The following is a 13,730-nucleotide window of genomic DNA, read 5'->3' on the forward strand; positions in this document are numbered from 1 at the left end:
TAGTATTTGCATTTTTGTTTTCTAGGTGATAGTCCATGTGCGGACCCTACAGTGAAACTGGGAGCTGTGGGTGGAAATGGATTTAAAGTTTCCCTTAGAACACCTCAGCTGGAAAAGAGATACAAGTATGTTCTTAATTATTTTAGACCTCTGACAGTGGAATCAGCCAGCATTTAGTCCTAAATTCAGCAACCTATTGTTATTTTGTACCTGTTGCTGAGTGGAATAAGAAGTAAATATAACACTCAGGCCCTAGTTTTTCAGCTTGCTTGGGGAAGCCAGTCACTTAGTTTGTCTGAATGCCATGTATTCTGATGGGTAGGAGGGGAGTATGAGTTGTAAACTGGCCTAGGACCCACTCCCCATGACAGCCCTTGATTCTCCAGGGAAAATCACATGGGAAAGATGGAGATGGTGATGATAAGATGGTATTGCACTGTTTTCCGTAAGTGAGGACTGTGTAGGTTGTTCATATGAATGACCTAATGCAGCCTCTGTCTTTGCCTCATTCCAGACTCCAGAACTTCTATGTGTTATGTTTCGAGGCTCCCAGGTTGGAAATAAAAATGCATTTTACCATTGAAACAGTATTATAAACAACTGGGTATAATTGAATATCTCAGGTACACTATAGGCATTTGCAGAATGACCTGGAAGCCAAATTAAAATGCCACTTCTGTGAGAATATGTTTTTTAAAAGTACCACTTATTGAGTGTTTACAGATAAGAAAACAAAGTGTACAGGTTAGGCAACTTGCCCAAGGTCATGGACCAGGTAACTGGAGAATCCAGGATTTGATTTTGTTCTATTTGATAAGTCCATGTTTTTGATTATTGAACTATTCTGCCTCCTGGGAGCATTTATTTTTAAATTAATAGAAACAACTGAATACAACAAATAACAGAATTTAATAAATATGTTTCTTAAATATATGTAATATATTTAATAAGTATAGTATGAGTATCCAACTTGTGCATGATTTGGTGGCTGCCTATATAAAGCTTAGTAGTTTTTAAAGAACATTTACATGATTGATTTCATTTCACAGACTTGAAATCACTAAGAGATGTAAGACAAATTAGAACAGGTGAGGTAGTTTAGAATATAATTTCATTAAAAAATAATTGCGAGAAGGATAACTTCAAGTCATTCAGAGATTTCATGAAGGATATGAATGCTTCTGTTGATCCTTGAGGAAGGGATAGGTTTGGGATTGTCAAAGAAGAATTGGGCACGTTGGGTCTGGTGGGGAGCAGAGTGTCATGAGAACCAGAGGTAGGTATGATCCTGCGTGGAGAGAGCACTGTGGGCTGAATGCAGTGGAGAGCCTGAGTCCGGGGAGAGCTGGTTGAGTAGGAAGATGAGGCTGTAGTGACCAGCTTCCCCAGTGGGAGTTGAGGATTTGCCGCTTGATCTAAAAGGCAGGATGTAGCCATTATAGGTTCCTACGTGAGGTGACAAAATCAGTGCCCTGGTCAGATGCGTAAATGCTACCGAAGGAATGTGTTACAGGCATGGAAAGCATCTCTCCAACCATTCTGACGTAAGGTGCTTAGGAAAGGACCCATTCTACTGAAACCCAAATACCTGCTAGAATCTGGTGTAAATACTGGAAAGTAGTGACAATGTATAGGCTCTGGGGTTCATTAAGGACTGGGACAGGAAATTTTCTTGTGTTGTCAGTTTCCTGAAGCATTCTCTTCAAATCTAAAGATTTCAGTGTGTTAGAAATTTAATGTGAAGTAAATATAAAAACATATTCTCAGACAAATACTATTTTTGGATTTGCTAGTATTTGGTATTATCTCAGGTTTTGTCCCTCCAAATAATTAGGAATTGATTGTATACAAGGAGCTTCATTCTTCCTTCTTTCAAGAAAATCTGAATGGTTTTTAAAGTTTTATTCATATCTTGGATATTCTTTAATATTTAAAACAGAATTCAATTTGAGAATAGTGAAGATCAAGAAGTAAACCCACTGAAGCTCAGCCTTCTCACCTGGATTGAAGAAGACATCTTCCTGGCCATAAGCCACAGCCAGTCCAGCGCACAGAGTGTCATTCATCATTTGACTGTGGCTGCTTCTGAGATGGAAGAAGAGCAAGGACAGCTCAGTGTCAGGTAGTTCTTCCCTGTATTTCATGTGTTAAGTAAGCAAACAGAGTTTGGCTTTTGTCTTTTTTGAGCATGGGACTGTGTTTGCCTTCTACGGAGCAAGGTTGAGGAACAGTAGCTTTCGTTTAGACACACTTATCGAGAGGGTTAAGTCCAGTTTTGAGTCATATCAAAATAACAGATAAAAAATATATCAGAAAGTGGTGAAAAATAGGATAAATATCAATATGTGAGACAAATCATTTTTAAGATGTGTTGAATATTTTAATTCACCATCTACCCACATTCCTGCAGAGTAATTGCTAAATCTTATAATTGATTTTAATAACTATCAAGTGTAATTAGAGTGGCTAATTCTCATAGGCTAATGCAATTGGAAGACTTTTTATATATATATATAAATAAACACTTTATATATATACACACACACACACACACACACACAGAGTCATGTACCACATAATGATGTTCTGTCGGTGACAGACTGTATATATGATGGTGGTCCCATAAGATTATAATGGAGCTGTATCTTTTTTTTTTTTTTTTTTTTTTTGGTACTAAGTCTTTAAAATCCAATGGGTTTTTGTTTTTGTGCTTATTTGTTTTTTGAGAGAAGAGATGTTGCCCTGGCTGGAGTGCAGTGGTACAATCATAGCTCACTGCAGCCTTGACCCCCTGGGCTCAAGCAATTCTCCTGCCTCAGCCTCCGAAGTAGCTGAGACTACAGGCCACTGCACCCATCCCTCTTTTCTATGTTTAGATATGTTTGGATATACAAGTACTTGCTATTGTGTTACAGTTGCCTACAGTTTTCAGTACAGTAACATGCTGTATAGGTTTTTAGCCTAGGAGCAATAGGCTATACTATTTAGCCTAGGTGTATAGTAGGCTTATACTATCTAGGTTTCTTTAGGTACTCTTAAGATTTTGCACAACAAAATCGCCTAATGGTGCATGTCTCAGATGTATCCCCGTCATTAAGCAATGCATGAATGTATATATGTTTTGTTTTGATGTGGAGACTTCGAAATGCTTCTTCTGGCCTCCTCTTCTACACATCCTGTTTGGCACTTGACTACATTTACCACTGGAAAGCCTCCTCTGTATTTCTTTGCTTAACTTTTACTGTTCCTGGACCTGATTTTTGTTTGATTCTTTACTGCATCTTCGTTATGTAACAGGTTTTAGTTAATGAATGCTCTTCTGTGTAATGCAAGGCCTTTTGTGCAATAGATATAAATAACATTTTCTGGCCAGCTCCTAGAACCTTTAGGTTTCTAATGTCAAGACGTGACAACTTAGTCATACACTAATATTAATCCCCAGATTCATTTGTAATTAAAGCCCTACTGGTTAGATTTATATTCTGAGAACTCTTGTTACAAAATTAGGAACCTTTCTTACTGTAAATATGAAACATGTTATTGCAGTCATTTACTCCTGCTTTTTGATTCAATACTTGATGATATTTTGAAAAAACTTTTTGTGAATATATGTAGACACAGAATATATTCTAAGTAAATGCACACTCAGAGTTAGCCAGTAGCTTACTTTTTCAAAAGCAGAGCAATTTACTGTGTTTCTATTTCTTCAAATTTGAAATTCTTTGTCATTAGCCTGGAGATGGAAAAGCTAGATGTAGTCATCTCATTTGTTGTAAAGGAAATGAGAAGTCAAGTTACAGTATGTTTCTGCTGCTTTGACTTTTGTTTTCTCAAAAAAAACTGTTTTGTTCATACAAAAATATTAATGTCTTTGAAGAATGCAAAGTCTCTTAGTTTACAGCTATTAATAGTTTACATTTACTTGTACTTTGTAAAAGGTACCCCTGTAGTTCTTTCCCTATGTTAGTTCATTTATTTCCCATAATACCTCTTTGAAGTATTTGCTGTTAGTACCATCATTTTACAGATGAGACAACTGAGTAATAGAAAAGTTAAGTAACTTGCTTGAGATTATACACATGGAACCAGGATCACCCCCAGCTGGTCTAGCTCCAGAATCTGTTCTCTTAATCTCGACAGATAATTTATCCTCAAGAAATTGGAAGCATTTCTAGAGAAATTAACCATTGTTATACTTTTTAGGGTTTTTGTAGATTAGTTACAAATTTTAACATTAGCACCATTTGTTTTTATCACTTCTCTTCCTCTTTCTTTAAGAAATTCTGCTTCTCTCTGTTGACTCAGAAAAAAGTGTAATGGCAGTAACAGATTCCCCCCTCCTCATTATTGAGGACCCACAGTTTTCTATGAGTGTATATGATAGCAAAAGAGATATTGAGTGTGCTTATTTTCCTACTGACTGCTTTATTTAATGCAGTTTATATTTTAAGAAGACAAATGATACTGATCATCCATGTCTAATGAAGGCAATAAGTTGTAATAAGTTACAGTAAGTTGTAATAAGTTGTGGCCTGAATAGGAGTGATGACTTCACAATGTAGACAACTATCTCATTGGCTTTGCAGAAAATAGTGTCACGTAACAGGTATGGCTTTATCTGGGCTTGAGCTTGGAATGGTTTATGTATCCAACCAGCCATTCCTCCATCTATTCTTCTATAAGTGTATATGTATATAAGTATATAGTGCATATATAATATTGTGTATATATGTATTATGTATCAATATTGAAATAGGCAGTGCACAACTACAGGGAAATTGTTTATTTCTTTTTCTTTGTTGCAAAATCAGTGAAATGTCACTACTCTTGAGAAAAATGGTCTGCTCACACCATCCCCACTTTTTTTTTCTTACTTTTATCAGTTCATCTGTGATGGTGAATGGAGTCATAATTAGTCTATGCTGCAGTTCCAAGACCAAGTCAGTAGCATTGCAGCTGGCTGATGGCCAGATACTTAAGTACCTTTGGGGTGAGTATCAAAGTGTTAGGAAAGCATGTGTATGACTTACATAGATGTTTAATTCTTGAGAACATCTACCTGTGAGTATCTTGTGGGGAGAGCAACATTAATTGTTAGGTCTTTTAACTACCCTGGAAGGCCTTAAGCTTTGGACTGGAATTGGCAGGTGTATTCTACTCCTATTTATTCTTGTAAAGAACTGGAGTACCCTAATGAATTTCCAAAATACATTTGGAAAGTGATCCAAATTTCATGTTAAGTGTTTTAGCAAGTATTGGTGTTAATGATTTTTTGTAAAGAGCACATCACTATTTGTAAACCAGAGCTACCAACCTTGCAGAGTCACCTTCTCTGGCTGTTACACCATGGAAGAACCCTGGTGGGTTTCCTGTACAGTTTCCTTATCCGTGCACACAGATTGAATTGGCCATGATTGGAGGAGAGGTAAGTGAACACAGGGCAGGAAACTTACCACTTAGTTACCCAGGGACTGACAGCATTAGGTGGAAAGGGTGAGGGCTTTGGAGGTGGACCTAGTTCTCCACTAAATCCCAAGGCAACAGAGGGAAGTTATCTCACTTTCCTGAGCCACACCTTATTCATCCATAAAATGGGAAAATCAATCAATCAGTCAATCTTTGAGTGGGAGGAAGACTAAATGAGATAATATATGTGATTGGCAAAGTTTTATCCCTAGTTGTACAGAACATTCCAAGTTTTATTAAATATTTTTTTGAGGAAAACAGAAATGTGAACTTGAAAATAGTATTCAGTAGGTTGTCATTCAACAAATATCAGAAGGTCTATAATTGTGGTAGATAGTAGGATAACAGTGGTAACAAAACAAAACAACTTGACTAATCCCTGCTCTTTTGGTACTTGTACTCTATCAACAGAGATATGATTATTCCCTTTGATGGGAGAGTGAAGGAAATGAACAGGGTGTTATGGTAGAGAATAGTGAGGTGTTTGGGAGGTAATTAGAAGATGATAGCTATGAGAATGGGAGTCCTACTTTTGGTGGTCTGGGAAAGCCTCTCTGAGGCGGTGATATATGTGCTGAGATATGAAGAAAAAGAAGGCTATGAAGAAAAAAGAAAGGAAGAGTATTCCAGGTAGAAGGAATATAAATACCTTGAGCTTGTCAGAAGCTCGTTTTATTCAAGGGACTGAATGGCAGCAGTGTGGCTAGAACTTAGTGACAAGTCATAGGAGGGAGTTTGGATTTTTTTTTTTAATTTAACAAAAATTAGAAAGTTATTGGTGATTTTTAATCAACAGAGTAATGTGTTCTGCTTTGTGGTTTGAAAGGTTATTCTGGCTACCCAGAGGAGAGCAGGTTGGAGAGGGGTGAAAGTGGAATGCGCGATCAACACAGAGACTGTTGGAGTGGAGTCAGGGAAGGTGGGGAAGGAGATGTATTTGAGATCTACATAGGAGATAGAAATGATGGGCAGGCTGCTGGATTGGATGGCATCACATTCCATTTTGTACTGCACCAGTCATGCCTTAGGTATCTATATTCAGTCCTGATGACAAGAACTTAGATGTGAAATCATAGGGCAATAGAACTACGTAATAGAAAAGTCAGGTGTAACTAGTTTGAAATATTAAATAGAATTGCTTGTAATTTCAATTTTATTTCTTTACAGGAATGTGTCCTTGGTCTGACTGACAGGTGTCGCTTTTTCATCAATGACACTGAGGTACCAAGGCTTTGTTTAGCGTTTGATTCTTTTCACACTGTCGGCCCCAAGTAATATTGCTAACATTCCCCCTTGCTTCTCTTGCCTTGTGGCAGGTTGCATCAAATATCACATCCTTCGCAGTATATGACGAATTTTTGTTGTTGACAACCGATTCCCATACCTGCCAGTGTTTTTGCCTGCGGGATGTTTCATTTAAAAGTAAGTTTTCAATGTATAAAATAGAAATAATACCTCTTCCAAAGTCTTTTGTCATTTGGACTTTTAGATTCTTTGCCTACTTTGGCTTTTTATCATGGAGTCCTAGACTGGAGAAAACCTTCAGAGTTCATTTCCTTAGACCCCAATCTCAACATAATACCTCAGTTACATCATTCTGCATCAGTTGGTAAAGACATCTGAAGAATGAGGCCCTTCCTTAAATAACACATTCTACAGTGAAACATTTTTCAAGAAATTTTATTACATAATTTATCTAATAATTTATTTTGAATTATCACATAGATCCCAAAGTGGCATTATGTTCTAACTTCTTTGTAATCTTCCTTTCTTACTGTGGCTACCCTCCATTGTACCTGGACTCCATCTCGTGATTTGTAGGATATGGACTCCGTTTTTTCTCGTATTCCATGCCATTTGTGTGTCTCTATGTGGGTGTGTGTGTTTTCTGTATTCTAAAAAGCCCACTTACTTTCTTTGCTCTAACTTTGAAACAGAGAATCTTTCTTTCATTGATATGATTATAGTACACTGATAATGCTAAGAAACAGACACTGCCCTAATCTTTCCAAATCATTTGAGAAGTTGTGTACGTGAACGTGCATGAGGGCCCTGTAAGAGAGAGGGCAAGTTCCAGGGATGAGAGTGTTTATCAGAAGGGCTAATGGTCTTGAGGTTTAATGGGAGAGCAAAGGCATCTGGTTGTTATTTGCTCTCTTCTGTTTCAGATAATAGGTGTGGTGTCAACTGCAGTTAATGGAGAGTAGCTTGTCATAATTTTTAAGGCTTAGCCAATGGTGTCTTTAGCATTACAGGCAGGTCTGAGCAGCAGTCACGTGTCCAATGGGGAGATTCTGCGGAAGGTGGAAAGGGGATCACGGATTGTCACTGTTGTGCCCCAGGACACAAAGCTTATATTACAGGTAAGCTGTTTTTTCAGGCTATCTTTCTTATTGTAGATCAGTCAGTACCAAGCAGAATTCCTGCAGGTTGTATTTTAGGCTCTCTTATAATTTGTAATCATTTATTATAAACCTTTCCTTGCTTGGTTTTCTGCTAGCTTTATACAAAGGTGTGTTGATACAGGCTCCGACCAGTAAGACTCAGAGAAGCTTTTCTTTAAAGTCAAGATAAATATTGAGAACAACTAGGTTTTGCTATTATAAATGTATGCTCACTTTATAGCATTGTGGTAGTTCTGTAAGAAGAGTTAGATAAAATTGTGTATCCTGGCTATTTAAATTTTTTCTACTTAATTAAAAATGTTACTGTTTTGATTTATTTATTTTAAGATGCCAAGAGGAAACTTAGAAGTTGTTCATCATCGAGCCCTGGTTTTAGCTCAGATTCGGAAGTGGTTGGACAAGTAAGTGCCATGTACTATATATGACTAGTTAACTTGTTGTGATTTATGTGTGAAGACAATAAGTATTTTATTATAATTTTAAAAACTTGTAAGTTTGAAAAACCTTTATTACAGATATCTTCAAATAGATTCTCAGAGGCTTTTTTTTGTTTTTTTGTTTTTTTACTGTAATACTATATATTGCAGTGGACATTTCTAGCAGAAAGGGTCATGATGCTCATCATGTAAATCAGGGCTTCTCTTAAGGGATCCATCTGGGCTTTAGGTGGCCTGTGAACCAGGGAAATTGTGCACCAAACTGTCTATGTGTATTTATCCAGGTAGAAAGCCCACAGCTTTCAGTAGATTTATAGAGGGGCCTATGACCCAAAAAAGCCACTGTTGTGAAGGAAATGATTGATTTTCTGAATCTATTCGGGGGAAACATTATATTAGAAATGTCTATATTAATGCATTGTTTAAAATGTAGACCTGAGTTCTATCATGATTTCCCTCTTGTGTATATGTGAGGATGTAGTGCTTAGATTGCTATGATGACTACCCACACCTTTTAAGAAGGGAAATGAACGTGGTACCTGATTTTTTTTAATTCTGTAACTTCAGAGTAGAAATCCAGTAGTAATTGTTTGGCATTTGGGCTGTAATCTGATTGTGACTGATTTGCATAATAATGAAAATATGCTGGGTCAGGGGAGCTTAGTTTTTGTGAAATACCCCTTCTGTCCATTTTCTCTCTCCTCACAGACTTATGTTTAAAGAAGCATTTGAATGTATGAGGAAACTGAGAATTAATCTCAATCTGATGTATGATCATAACCCTAAGGTAACTTTTTGAATCTTTTACTTTAGCTTACTTTATACTTGAATTAATGTTCTGTACTAAAACTTTTTTTCTCTTTTTTTGGTAGGTGTTTCTTGAAAATGTAGAAACCTTCATTAGACAGATAGAGTCTGTAAATTATATTAATTTGTTTTTCACAGAATTGAAGTAAGTGTTTTGAATAATTCATGAATATCATATCCATAATTTTCTCTCTTGTTAAGGAAATTAAACATAAGCTAGAAAGAAAAATTACATACTGTTCATTTTTTAAAAACTACTGTAACTCTTAGATGCCAGTAGGTGTTTTGGTCTTTTCTCTTCTTTTAAAAATAGCCTATTTAAAAATGACTTTAAAACATGTCATTCAGAATTATTATTTGAGTTCATTCTTAGGTGTACATATAAAACTGTTTTTTTTAGGAGATTGAAATCAAACAATGTCTTTTTCTGGTTTTCCCCCCAACTTTTTAAATGAAATTTTTTAAATGTATAGAAAAATTGAGAGAATTGTTCAATAAGCACTCTGTACCACCCAGATTCTCCAGTTCATATTTTTCTGTGTATGCTTTATCATTATCTATAATGTGTCCATTCATCATTCCTCTTGTTTTTAGACAAATTTCAAAGTAAGTTGTAGGCATTAGTCCACTTTACTTACCTTTAGCACTTCACCTTGCATGGTGTTAACTAGAGTGCATTCTTTGTGTATTGGTTGGTTTTGTTGGTGTTTTTAGGTTGAATTTATCTGCAGTGAAATGCGCAAATCTTAAGTATGCCATTCAGTGAGTTTTGGCAAATGTACATTTCATGGAACCTGAACTCCTGTTAAGAGAGCATTTCCTCCTTCTCAGAAAGTTGCCTCAAATTCCTTCTCAGTTATTCCCTTTCTGTTCCCCAAGCCCCCATGCAACTACTGAGTTCTGAGTTTTCACCATAGATCACTTCTGCATGTTCAAGGACTTCATATAAATGGAAACATACAGTATTTACTCTTCTATGTAAATAAAGCTGCTTTTCTTCAGCTTATTGTCCTGAGATTTATCCATGTTTTTGCATGAATCACTAGTTCATTCTTTTTTTATTGCTCAGTAGTATGACATTATGTAAATAAACCACATTTGTTTATTCATTCCCTTGTTGCTGGACACCTTGGTTGTATCCTGTTCAGGGCTAATGTGAATAAAACATCTGCAAACATTTTCATGTAAATGTTTTGTAGCATGTTCTATTTCTCAATATTTTTATAATTAAACTGTTTTCCAAAAGTCACTTTTATTATTGTCTCATCACCATGCCAGGTATATGTTAGTAGTTTGATTGCTGGGCCTCATGTTCAGTTAGTGACCTTTTCATACACACTCTTCTTAGGGAAGAAGATGTCACAAAGACCATGTATCCTCCACCAGTTACCAGCAGTGTCCCCCTGTCCAGAGATCCTGATGAGAAAAAGCTAGACCTTATCTGTGATGCTATGAGAGCAGCCATGGAGAGCATAAATCCTCACAAGTATGTATGTTGTTGCTAATTAGCATCTTTTGAATAAGAGAAGTATATAGTTGTCCTTGTCCAGTGTATTCATCCTTCTCATTCTCATGTTCTTCACTTACTTCCTCAGGTACTGCCTATCAATACTCACGTCTCACATCAAGAAAACCACCCCAGAACTGGAAATTGTGCTGCAGAAGGTACACGAGCTTCAAGGTAGTGACCTGCTCACAGAGAAAGTGCTTAAAGTGGTCTTAACTATCGCCAGTCTTCTGCAGATGACCATTATCATGCCATTGCACGTCACAGATTTAATGTGTGGCTCTTTGGTCGCCATTTTAAGACCTCTGTCAGTTTTTTTTAGTGCTGCCATACGAGCATGTATTAAAGAGTGAAAAGTATATATTCATCTGGTATCCAGTTCTGTCAGAAAAATTTATTACTCTGTCTTTTTGGTTATGTTGCTGGGTCTGTGGGTTTTTTCCTCTAATGGTTTTGTGTTTTGTTTTCTAAACAGTGACAGGAAAACCTTCCTCTGTTCCTGATGCTGTGGGTGCTGAAGAGGCATTGAAATACTTGTTGCTTCTGGTAGATGTTAATGAATTATATGATCATTCTCTGGGGACCTATGACTTTGATTTGGTCCTCATGGTGGCTGAGAAGTCACAGAAGGTATGTGGAGTTACTAGTTTTATATCATTCTGGTTCTTGTTTATATAATCATGGTAATATGAAAGCCTGTTCCTAATAGTACAGTATCTTTTCTGATGTTACGCTGTGAGTACAGGACTGGAGACAGATCTCTGAGTCTCCAGGGCCCATGTTCCTAAGCCTCATTCTCTATCAAAGCTCTTCATTTATCAAAGGGTTTTAATTGCTAGGTTAAGGAAGTGAAGTTACATGGTTATTTTAAGATTATGGGCATATGTATGAACTAATCTTTCTCTTATAAGGGAAGCATAACAAATGTTCATATTCCACTCTAGTTCTTTATCACATAGCTCTTTTTTCCTGTAGAGAGTGGGCACATGGAGCTTGGAAAGGCCTAGGGCCTCTTTTCTCACCTTGGTACTTATGCTATGGTCAAAAAGTTTGAGCACCACTGGTCTGTTTTTTATCTGTTTTTTTGCAACCTGATCTGTTCCCCTATCAGTCCTTTCTTTGCTGTTGCCAGAGTGATCTTTCCAAAATGGGATATTTTATATATTTTTTTTGAAACAGAATCTCACTGTATCACCCAGGCTAGACTGCCATGGCACCAGCCTAGCTCACAGCGACCTCAAACTCCTGGGCTCAAGCAATCCTCTGGCCACAGCCTCCTGAGGAGCTTGGGACTACAGGCACATACCACAATGCCTGGCTAATTTTTCTGTTATTAGTAGAGATGGGGTCTCATTCTTGCTCAGGCTGGTCTCGAACTGCTGACCTCAAGCTATCCTCATGCCTTAGCCTCCCAGAGTGCTAGGATTACAGGCGTGAGCTACCATGCCTGGCCCAAAAAGGGAAATCTGATCCTTCATTCCTCTGCTTATAATCCTTCATAAGCTCCCCATTGCCCCTATGATAAAGTTCAGAAGCCATAATATTGCTTACAAATCCTTCCTTGATCTGGCCTCTGTGTATCTTTCTGCCATCTCTTGACATTGTCATTTTTTTGTCCTCCCATTGAGGAAAGATAGTGCTTTTGTGCCCCTTCCCCCTCACCACTGCCAGCCACCACATGCTTTTGCAGGTGACATTACTTCTGCCTCCCATGGGTTTCCACTACTCTTGCCCTCACCATTCATTAGGCTAATTTGTATTCATCTAGGTTGAAGGATGCTGAGGTGGCATCTTCCAGGTATGCCATTCTTGCCTCCCTCCAGGGACTGGGTGAGATGGCCCTCCTATGTGCTTCTGTTATTTCCTGAACCTACCCCAGCATACCACAATCTGACTACTTCTAGAGTGGAAGTTTCTTGAGGTTAAGGGTTATGTCGCATTCTTTGTATTTATCAGATTCTGTTTGTTGATGGAATATGTTGACTCAAAGTCATCTTCCACATCATGTGCATTTAATTATTTATTGTCTTTTTTTGTTTTTTCCTGTATTCTTACATATATTCATCCTGTTTGCTTAGTGAAATTGGATTAAGAACAGGAAACACTTCTTCTTTAAGAAGAAAAAACTATTTGCTTACAGAGTTACAGATGCACAGAGCTAGGGTTGGGGGTCCCAAAAATACTAGGTTGGCAGAGCCTCAGAGTTTTGTGTCCAACTCAGTATAATTTTATTTTTGGTTTAACTTGTGGTCTTTGCAAATGAAGGGCATGAAATGTCATAAAAATAGCACCAAAAGCAATGTCTTGCACTTTTAGGAGAAACTTAGAAGCATTTATTGAATATCTTCTGGTTTGGAACCTTGTTTTCCTTTTTTGACTATGAAGTAAGTGATACTGTGAGACTTAGTTTATTATTTCAAATGTAAACTAATCATGTGTGAAAGTATTTTTACCAAATGATTGATGCATAGTTGACCCTTGAACAACCCAGGTTTGAGCTTTGTGGGTTCACCTATACACAGATTTTTAGAAATAAATATAGTCAGCCCCCTGTATCCACAGGTTCCATATCCGCAACCAAATGCACATCAAAAGTGCAGTATTTGTAGGATGCGAAACCGACGGATTTGGTGGACTAACTTCTTGCATAAGCTGGTTCCACAGGGCTGACTTCAGGACTTGAGTACGCTCAGATTTTGGTATTGGGGGGTGCATCCTGGAACCAATCTGCTGCGGATACTGGGGACTTAATTTTACATATTATATGATGTATAGGTTAGTATATGATATACATTTAAAAATTATGTAGCTTTGGGTTTATTGCTATAACTAAATGTTATATATATCCATTTTTACATATAAATATCACAAATAATAAAGTTCTTTTTATTATGTATTTTTTTAGGATCCCAAAGAATATCTTCCATTTCTTAATACACTTAAGAAAATGGAAACTAATTATCAGCGGTTTACTATAGACAAATACTTGAAGCGTTATGAAAAAGCCATTGGCCACCTCAGCAAATGTGGTAAGTGTGAGGATTAGTATGTTTATTTCTGTTGCAAATCTTCTTTGGAACTAGGTAAGGTATAAATCAAAATAACATG

General features: G+C 37.1%; 1 protein-coding gene across 4 annotated transcripts in view; it reads left to right on the forward strand.

Annotated features, from left to right (window-relative positions):
- Window positions 1-13,730, forward strand: part of ELP1 (elongator acetyltransferase complex subunit 1) — a 66,879-nt gene that overhangs the window by 25,089 nt on the left and 28,060 nt on the right. For all 4 annotated transcript variants that reach the window (XM_045562549.1, XM_045562545.1, XM_045562547.1 and 1 more), the window contains 14 exons: window positions 26-125; window positions 1,940-2,122; window positions 4,884-4,990; window positions 5,322-5,425; window positions 6,634-6,687; window positions 6,783-6,888; window positions 7,714-7,829; window positions 8,199-8,272; window positions 9,017-9,095; window positions 9,181-9,260; window positions 10,464-10,601; window positions 10,711-10,796; window positions 11,098-11,252; window positions 13,528-13,651. In XM_045562549.1, coding sequence (XP_045418505.1) covers window positions 26-125; window positions 1,940-2,122; window positions 4,884-4,990; window positions 5,322-5,425; window positions 6,634-6,687; window positions 6,783-6,888; window positions 7,714-7,829; window positions 8,199-8,272; window positions 9,017-9,095; window positions 9,181-9,260; window positions 10,464-10,601; window positions 10,711-10,796; window positions 11,098-11,252; window positions 13,528-13,651 — 1,506 coding nt within the window. The remainder of the gene's footprint in view (window positions 1-25; window positions 126-1,939; window positions 2,123-4,883; window positions 4,991-5,321; window positions 5,426-6,633; window positions 6,688-6,782; window positions 6,889-7,713; window positions 7,830-8,198; window positions 8,273-9,016; window positions 9,096-9,180; window positions 9,261-10,463; window positions 10,602-10,710; window positions 10,797-11,097; window positions 11,253-13,527; window positions 13,652-13,730) is intronic.

Source organism: Lemur catta, chromosome 10 (assembly GCF_020740605.2).
Source record: "Lemur catta isolate mLemCat1 chromosome 10, mLemCat1.pri, whole genome shotgun sequence".
Classification (NCBI taxonomy): domain Eukaryota; kingdom Metazoa; phylum Chordata; class Mammalia; order Primates; family Lemuridae; genus Lemur; species Lemur catta.